Raw genomic sequence first — 9,243 nt, forward strand, 5'->3', positions numbered from 1 at the left:
TTGTTACCCACGAAGTCACCAGACGTGCCTCGTGGTCGACGGGAATTTCTCCTCCCACTGCATGAACATCGGCACAAAGATTGTAATAAATTTAAGAAAATGCGAGCACTGTGCCAAGTCTAGAACTTGAACCCTGGTGGACTGGTTCCACCACAAGAAACCTAACCATCTGAGTTACGCTCGCTTCGCCACACGATTACACTCTTGCGCACATTGCTCGTCAGCGCAAAAGTAACCAGATTGTTTGAAACAAACTAATAAAGAAAAATAAAATTCAAAATCGAAAACACATAAAAAACTAAGGTAGAGTGGGGAGGGATGGATGTTCATATGGGCTACATAGAACTTGTTGGGTCGCACAAGCTAATGGGCCAACCTGTTAAGGAATTGATAGACCCAAAATAGAGAGGTCAGTCAAAAATTTCCAGTCCAAAACAAGACACATCACACAGCAGAAAAAAGGGAGCACAAACCATGAAGCATCACCAACAGTCAGAAACATCGACTGGCCCAAATTCTATTTTCAGGCAAGTTACATCTAGCTAAAAGTGATAACTTTAACCATGGTAAATCTTTTGTTTAGACCATGGCAAATTTATTACTTTAATCATGGCAAACTTCCTTGTTTTTACACCTTCATGTTTTTACACCACCATGGAATCTTTTTATTAACCATCATTATTTTTTTGTAAACTATTTTTTGAAACATAACAAATTTTATGATACAACATGGTAGTTTGGCAAACTTTTTTTTGAAACAATGACAAAAATTTTAGTTCAAGCATAATTTTGCCAAAGTTCTTCTATGTATGTAAAATTTTTGGCACTTTTCTTGCAGTTTCATAATTGTTTTGATCTATTCGTACCGACACGGCTTTAAAACATAATTGCTAAGTTTTTCAAGTTCTGATCCATTTCTAACATGACAACAGAAAAAAGGGAGTACATGGTAATTTATGGAAAAAAGTTATATATTCAAAATTATGTAGGCTTTTGGTACAAATTCCAGTTTCAAGTTTTTTTAGGAGTCCGACAGAAACCTTGGGGCCTTTTATTGTCCTTTTTCGGTTCTGGTGTAACGATGACGTTAAGGAGAGGTGAGGCCTATTCGAAAAGGCCTGCAGTTCATGCTAGAGGATCTTTCCTGTTGGCTGCACGAGAGCTCGCCAACCGGCGCCTGCAGGCATTTCCAATTGGGCCGGCCTGTTTGGTTTTTTTTTGTTGTCTCTGGAACACGCAAAAAGTGTGCGGCGAGGGGAATCACGCGACCCCTTTGTTGCAAGCGCACGGCAATAGCCACCAGGACACCCGCCCGCGAGTGAAAGTGTGGCTGGTTTTCCTCTTTTTTATGTCGTTCTTCGGTTGAGTTTCTTTTTTTCTTTTTTTTCTCATCTTTCTTTGTTTTCTTTAGTTTGTGTTTTTTTTAATTTGATGAACTTTTTCTAGAATCGATGAACTTATTTTCAAATTCGATGAACTTTTTTCAGAATCGATGAACTTTTTCCAGAATTGATCAACTTATTTTAAATTGAATGAACTTTCTTTTGAAATTTGATGAACTTTTTTAAAATTCTATGAACTTTTTTAAAATTTGTGAACTTTTTTTCAAGTTTGTGAACTTTTTTCAAAAACTGGATGAACTTTTTAAAAAATGGATGAACTTTTTTCAATTTTGATGATTTTTTTTCAATTTTAATGAACTTTAATTCAAGATATAAAGTAAAACGTACAATGTTCAAGAAATTCAAAATCCAAGCTGTAAAAGTAAACCGTACAAGTTTTCTATGCAATAAATAGCGCGGCCGCAATGTTCTTAGAAAATTCGCGACGCATTCTGTCACTAGTGCTAAGTAGGCCTGTTGGTTGTCCTGACACAAGCACCACCGTAAGTGCGCTAGTTCGATTCCTGTAACAGTCTACTTTTCCTGTTAATTTTTTGCGCTATTAGCGTCTGCGTAGCATTTCCTGGGCCGGCCCACGAGAGACTGCCTGCGAGCGCCGGTTTACATTGGCGGCGCTGAAGGCGCTGACTAGGGGTTCCCCGAGAGCTCCTCCCTAGCGCCTTAAGCGCCAGGAAGAGTAACTGACGCCCACACGCCACACCTTATGGGTTGCCCCAACAAAAGGAGGCGATCACTAGTTCAGATAGTCGTTGGTTTTCTCGGTTTGTGGTCACAATTGAATCCTGACTTTCAAGAAAATTAACTAAAAAAAGAATAATGTTCACAAAAAACAAACATGTTCTTCCAATGCAAAAAGTTTGGGATTTTGGAAAAAAAGTTTCACCAATTTAAAAAATATTCATCCATTTAAAAAAATTACTGATTTGAAAAAAGTTCATCAACTTGGAAAATATGTCCATCGATTAGAAAAAAACTGTTCACAAATTTAGAAAAGTTCATGAATTTTGAAAAAAGATCACAGATTTGAAAAAAACCGTTCATGGATATGAAAAAGTTCGTAGATTTTGAATAAAACTCATAAATTTGAAAAATATCACTTATTTTGAAAAAAAAGGAATGTTAAAAAAGTTTGCAGATTAAAAAAATTATGATTTCAAAAAAGTTATGTGTGTTGAAAAAAATGTTTATCAATATGAAAAAATCACAAAATTGAAAAACCTTTGCCCATGTAAGAAACAAATGAAGAAGGAAAAAACGTGAAGAAGAATGGAAAAGAAAGAGCAGAGAAAGCAAACGTAAAACAAAAGAACTAGCCTACAAAAACCAAGAAAAAAGATCAGGTTTGGAAGCTTTCGGAAGCTTCCCAAAAGGAGAGCAACTAATTAACGAGCGCTCCTTCGGGAGCCTCGCAACGATCGGCGCCACCCGCCACGTGTCGCGCTCTGGACGCTCCCTTCGGATTTTATTTATTTTTTATTTTTTCGCACGCGTTTTTGGCTTTTTAAACGTCTTTTTTCTGTTTTTTCGATGTTTCGGTTTTCCACCAGTCTTCCTGAACTTTTGAACCAAAAAAAAAATTCGCAAAAAAACATGTTTTCTTTTTCTTTTTCCTTTCGCGAGAGTCACGGTTTTGCTTCCATGAGAGACACGGTTTTGCTTCACGAGAGTCACGGTTTTGCTTCCGCGAGAGGCACGATTTTGTTTCGCGAGTCACGGCCTCTCGGAAACGGAAGAAAATGCGTTTTCCATTTTGTTTCCTTCCGTGAAAGGCACGGTTTTGCTTCCGAGAAAGGCACGATTGTGGTTTCGCGGGAGTCACGGCCGTGCCTCTCGGAAATGAAAAAAAATAACGCATTTTTTGTTTTTTTTTCTTCCACGAGAGGCACGGCCCTGCCTCTCCGAAGCAAAAAAAAACGCATTTTTTGTTTTTTTCTTTCACGAGAGGCGCATTTTTGCTCCCGCGAGAGGCATGGTTGTGCTTTCGTTAGAGGCACGGCCATGCCTCCTCGGAAATGAAAAAAACATGTTTTCTCTTTTTTTTTCCTTCCGTGAGAGGCACGGTTTTCCTTCCACGAGAGGCACGGTCATCACCTTACCCATAATGACCCAACAAACGTCATCACTATTGACCGTTACGATCTAGTAATAGCATAAATAAGCAAGTCTACAAAATTTTAATGGCTGATGATGATTAGGATCTACAATAGTAGAAAGAAGCAAGTTTGCAAAGACTCTTTTTCCTCTGAAAACTTGTGTCTGTTGGGCTCACTCACAACCATCAGCGGAATGGGCGCTGTAGCTCCTTGCCACATTCTCCGGACATCTTCCCTTCTTAGTTTCTCTGCCAATATATAAATCAACCAAAGATTTGATCAAATTATACCACATAAAAGAACATTGACATATCAACATTAAGCATCCCATAGTATAGTTTCAAGTACTACAATGTGAAGGTTATGCCACTCATTTTTCAGCAATGAAATAACTTCTACCTTGTGAAATGTTATTGAATTCGGAGTCTCCCCGTTTTGAATGCATAAGGTAGAAAATGGTCTACCTTTTCTTTCAAGAAAATGTTATTGAATTCGATTTGGTCTTGTCCTTTCAGTTGGTAGTGCTACAAAACACACAACTGATGATACAAACTTGCAACGCCAGAAAGTAGTTCTCAAAGGAACGTCTACCAAAACGTAGTGGCACATGGCACCACCTTAAAGTACTAGATGTGCGTACATTTACTGTCATGTTATTTATTTACACGATCAAACAGTTTGCTTCTTTTTACTAAAGTATAAAAATGCATTAAACTGAGTCATAGAACAGGGGACAGAGACACAACAGCACTTCTACCAAAATGCAGTGGGCATAGCGCCAAATGGAAGTTGATAATTGTTAAAAGGACTAGATGTGTGCCATTTTACTGTCATGTTATCTATTTACATGATCAAACAGTATACTTCTGTTTACCAGAGTCACATAACATGGCACAAAGTCACAATTGCCAAAAGCAGCCAAGTAGAGTATACTCATGCTATACTCAAAACTTGCAAACATTGGGTCATTCCATTGGTTCTGATGGAGTAATTATCAATGATGAGAGCTCTCGAGGAAGGTGTTTGCAACAGTTTGGAAGCATGCAAACATCGTTATGATCTCACTCTCGCTGCAAAGATACAACAATCACAGGGGGCGAGATGGAGCGTAAGAAATTAATATTGCTATTTTCTAATACATGGAAATGATCATTTATATTACCATTATGTCGTAACAAAAGCATATGGTAGAGCTGCATCAGCTGGTTACTAACACAAATATAAGATCCACGACAATCCCAATTTTATCATGAATGCTAATACGCAATGACCGGAGGAAATAGCAAAATCATCATCAAATACCAACACAACTACACAAGTAGTTACACTAAGATAATTGATTCCATGTATCAGTGAGCCATATGATTTTTCCAAGTGATGTGCATATTTCAAAGCAAAGGGGAAGAAGAGGTACCTCAACAAGACTGCGACTGTGCTTTCCTGTCCGCCTGGTCGAACCTCCAGGCGCCAAGTGCTAGAGCTGGGATGATAAGAACGCAAGACGTCGCGTGCATTCCAAAGAAACCCACATCCACGATCACAAAACCGACCATTTCTCCCTGAGACACCGATCCCTCCACATGCGACATCATCGCCAACAGAAGACCGGCGACAACTAGCGCGAAGAAGGGCACAACTGTGATGAATCCAAGCACCGCCATGCGAGGCAGCCTAAACGAGTTGGACTCCCACGTGATTGCTCCCAGGGCACGCTGAGGAGGACAACAATTTCAACAAAAACACATGAATGGGCATGAGTATATATATGCAGATGAAAGTGATGAGCTCAATTGGGAAACACTAGTGCTACTCATCAACTAGCCTATATATACGGTTGATATACCTTCTGGAATTCTGGACCGCGTCCAGATAGAACTGCGATCACGTACGCCACGCACAGGCCGCACAGCAGCAGCACGGCGAGCGCGAGCAAGACAAGGAAGCTGTAGGCGCAGACCTTGTAAGCGCCGGACGTGAACGCCTGGAGGAAGAGGAAGGGGGCGGAGCCCTCGCCCCAGGCGCGGCGCGCCACGATCTTGGCAGCCGAGGCCGCGGAGATGGCCCACGCGAGCGCGAATGCCAGGTAGGGGAAGGCCCTGGCCGCGACGCGGAGGACGCGCCGGGCCGCCAGCATCGGCACGAGGGCGGAGCGCGTGAGCGCCAGCGCCACGACGACGATCCGCGGCGGCGGTGGCGGCGGCGGCGACGGCGAGGGCAGCACATTGTCGTCGACGGCCATCGATCGGTACGGGAAACGCTAGCTCCTCGATCGCACTCGGTTGTGGTTGGGCTGCGCAGCGAGGGGTTTGTGGGAAATGAGATTAGCGACGAACACGGGAGTTAAACTGAATGTGTGCATGGTTACAAGCATGTATGCGCGCGAGAGAAGGAGAGGATGACCGTATGCCCTCTGCAGATGGCATGCGTGAGATCCTACAAACCAGGAGAGGAGTGCATGCGTGAGACTAGGTAAAATGTCCTTCAGGACCCTGATTTCCATGGAGATTTCCTGGACGCGCAGTCGGGCGCAATGCTCCGTCTCAGGTTTGGCCGGGTATTTGTGAAGGTAGAGAATCTAGAGATGTGCTTGGACCAAGGTTTTGGTTACCGAATGCGGCAATTTTATCGAGGGGGACCGGTAAACGTGGTTATCACGGTTACCGAGAAATACCGAGAATATTTCAAACGAATTTCATAGTTGAATTTTGAATTCAAATAAGTGAATGAACATACATTCGAGCTAGAGACCTCTCAAAATAGGAACTAGGTTGCTACCAACACGTTAGAACCAACTCTCATGGCATTAATTAGATCCTACGTACTTAATGGATCAATCGTGGGGTCGTGTGGGGGCGGCCGCCCCAAGTAAAATTTTGGATCCTAGGGGTACCCCCACACTACTTTGGCCACCATGAGAGGCGAGGGAGTCAAGCTTTGTTCTTTTTTCGAGGTCTGTATGTCCGCATCGCTGGGAGATCGAGCTGGAAGATGAGAGGAGAGAAGATAACGGGGAGGGACTAGGATAGAATCTGGGCTTAGGGTAGAAGAATAGAAAAAGGATCCTATGCCATTGGATTGAAAATGGACGGTACAGATAGGAATGGAGGTCCCTCAGGCCACTTATTGTACATTTGATGAAAACCCCCCTACTCAGGGTCAGAGATTAAACATGACCTTTTCCTGTAACACCCCCAGCTTCCTCATATCCAATCTTGACAACTTTAGATTTTCACAGCATTTTTTTTTTGCAGGGAGATTTTCACAGCATTGTCCTCGTTCTGTTCGTTGCAAATCCCAAGATGGAACAGATCATTCTGTCCCTAGTAAATCTCAAGCTGGACCACCCCAGGCATAAATATACGAGTACATGTCAAGCACAAAATTTCGAATACATGTCCAAGTGGATCACCCTAGGCAGAAATATTTTAGTGCATGACATCCGTCCTAATTTGAGTACACAAGAGACATATACATATATAACTTGTACATAACATGACGATCATTTTCTAGTACGTGAACAGCGAGCCCTGAGTATGGACTAAAGTGATCCCCGCTGAATACGCATCAGTACCAAAGCTTGCATAGGGTTTGTTATCTGATTGCACATTGAAGAAAAGCTATTCCCTTTTGCCTCCAGTTATAGTGCATCTTGCTCATCAATCTTTGCGTGCTGGAAAAGATGGCACCAAACAATCTTTCAGTTTTGAGCACAAGACGTGTAAGTGTACTTAAATATGTATCAACAATACATTGTAATAAGCAGGAACAAATCTGGACGCTGTGTAGCAGAAAAATAATACTACTTGCCTTCTAAGAAGGGAAAAATGAAACTCTAACAGCAAACAAATAAATATATATTACGATGGCACAAAGGCACAACTGCACCAGATCCAAAGCAGAAACATGAGTCAAATACATGGAAGAGAAGCATTTCCTGCTCTTGTATGCAGAGACTAGAGATTCTAAAAAAAGTCTTGCTTCAATAATAATTTGACAGAACAAGTTTACCGCTAGTACAAGGAAACATTTTTTCCTCTGTTGGTGGAATGGTGAAGATGAATAACTCTTATCACAGAATAAACAAAGTAAACCACTTCACGTTGTGCAAACCAATTAAATTGCAGCAGATTTTGACAATTCAATTGCTCCTAGAAATGCAGCAATACTTGCCACTATGAACCTGGCTCAACCGGTTTTCTGCAACATAAGTTTAAATCATCTAACCCTTTACATAGTTAATCATGTTCTGGTATCAAAAAATCTGATCAAAATGTTATATTTCAACAGTTCATCTGTGTGGTTGTAGTGATTCTACCACTGCCATTGAGCCAGGGTGGAATGCTTTACAATGTGTGTTTTGCATTTGTTTTTCATTCCTATGTTGCAAGCAGGGTGGTCAAATTCCCTCTGGGATGTCTTCCTGTTATGGTCTTACACATGTGAGTTGTAGATCATTTTCAGAAGCGTCTAACCTGGTGGTTTTTTTTTTCTACTTCTATGAAGGGAGAAATACCAATGTTTAGTTACGCAACGCAAGAGTATGCACCCAAGCATTGGTACAGGGGAGGTTGCGTATGATGTTGGCTCAAAGCGGATGGATGTCAGGACTATGCAAAACGAAAATGACAGCAGAGAAGAAGTCAGCACAAGTCAACAAGCCACAGAAAATGCACCTGGCATTACAATAGAAAACTATAGGAGGGAGAAGGGGGAGGGGGAGGGGGAGAAACGGGGCTGACCTTGCAACTGAGCCTGCGAGGCGAACGGGGCGAGGAGACGCCTTGCCTCCGGTGAGCTATTGCTGGATCTAGGAGCAACGGGGAGGAGGAAACCGTGGCAACATCACCACACACTTGATCTCTACTAGCTTGCCCTTCGGATCTAAGAATGTGCAGGTGACCGGGCGGGGCGCCCGTGGCCACCAGGGAGGAGGAAACCGTGGTCGCGACGGCCAGGTCCCGGACGACGATGCGCAACGCGATGTTGGGGTGCCCTGGAACGGATCCAAGCAACCTGGATACTAGAGTAGGAAGGGAGGAGGCAGGGAATAGGTGGCGTGGAAGTAGCCGTCGTCGACCAGGGAAGCAACGGATCTGCCGATCTGGGCAGCCGCCACCGTCGACGAGAGAGGGGAACGGGGAACGAGCGACACGGGGAGTCGTCTTGAAGGAGAAGGACCTGAAGCAAATTAGTGAGGAGAAGAGGGACATGTTAGCACAGAATTGTGTAGTTTTCGGTACAGATCCATCCACTCAAATCATTGGCGTACATCGCTGATCCAGCGGTCCAGAATCCTTTTTTCTATTCTTCTACCCTAAGACCAGATTCTATCCTAGTCCCCCCCAAGATAACGCTTCATTTTATGAGATGGGCTAAAGTTAAGTCACGATAATCGGTAGTATAGGCCCAGTTGAACTCCAGCCCATTTGATGGATACACGCTTGAGCCATGACGCTCCCAATTCCCTCAGATTCGCACGGACGGTCGATCTAAAAAATCAATCAGGTCATCAAACACGCCAATTTTCGCTGCCTCACTTCGGCGCTGCCAAAGTGCCACTAATGGTGCTGGATTGGGAAGGATGACGTATGCCCTTTCCTGCCTAGGGCGCCGTCAGCATGGAATACATTTTCACCATAAAAACGTGCCCCACTCAAAATTGCAAGCAGCAGGTTCTTCCGCTCTCCCGTAATTTTGTCTGCTTCTCCTGTTACATTCTAGCATTCTTTAATTCCTTATCACATTGG

The 9,243-nt window shown here is 43.0% G+C and overlaps 1 protein-coding gene and 1 long non-coding RNA gene across 3 annotated transcripts; both read right to left on the bottom strand.

The window, feature by feature from the left end:
• Nucleotides 1-3,522: 3,522 nt before the first annotated feature.
• LOC123040722 (uncharacterized) lies at nt 3,523-5,884 on the bottom strand. 2 transcript variants are annotated; one of them, XR_006418243.1, is made up of 4 exons: nt 5,340-5,884; nt 4,911-5,208; nt 3,896-4,020; nt 3,523-3,744 (listed from the first exon to the last, which is right to left on the bottom strand). XR_006418243.1 is itself a non-coding variant. In XM_044463491.1 (3 exons), the coding sequence occupies exons 1-2, from the start codon at nt 5,733-5,735 to the stop codon at nt 4,912-4,914; spliced, it is 693 nt and encodes a 230-aa protein (XP_044319426.1). In that variant the 5' UTR covers nt 5,736-5,882; the 3' UTR covers nt 3,523-3,744; nt 4,911. The 2 variants fall into 2 exon arrangements, 1 of the variants encoding a protein (XP_044319426.1); XM_044463491.1 differs by lacking the exon at nt 3,896-4,020 and having other exon boundaries at nt 5,340-5,882.
• Nucleotides 5,885-6,781: 897 nt separating this feature from the next.
• On the bottom strand, nt 6,782-8,692 carry LOC123040723 (uncharacterized). The gene is made up of 2 exons (XR_006418244.1): nt 8,236-8,692; nt 6,782-7,166 (listed from the first exon to the last, which is right to left on the bottom strand). It is a non-coding gene; the product is annotated as an uncharacterized lncRNA (long non-coding RNA).
• Nucleotides 8,693-9,243: the final 551 nt, after the last annotated feature.

This window comes from Triticum aestivum, chromosome 2B, assembly GCF_018294505.1.
Source record: "Triticum aestivum cultivar Chinese Spring chromosome 2B, IWGSC CS RefSeq v2.1, whole genome shotgun sequence".
NCBI lineage: Eukaryota > Viridiplantae > Streptophyta > Magnoliopsida > Poales > Poaceae > Triticum > Triticum aestivum.

Excerpts from the sequence above, each read along its gene's own strand:
- LOC123040722 (XM_044463491.1), bottom strand. The coding sequence starts at position 5,735 with ATGGCCGTCGACGACAATGTGCTGCCCTCGCCGTCGCCGCCGCCGCCA. Across the intron at positions 5,209-5,339 it reads GCGGTCCAGAATTCCAGAAG|CGTGCCCTGGGAGCAATCAC; the intron begins GTATATCAACCG and ends TGTCCTCCTCAG.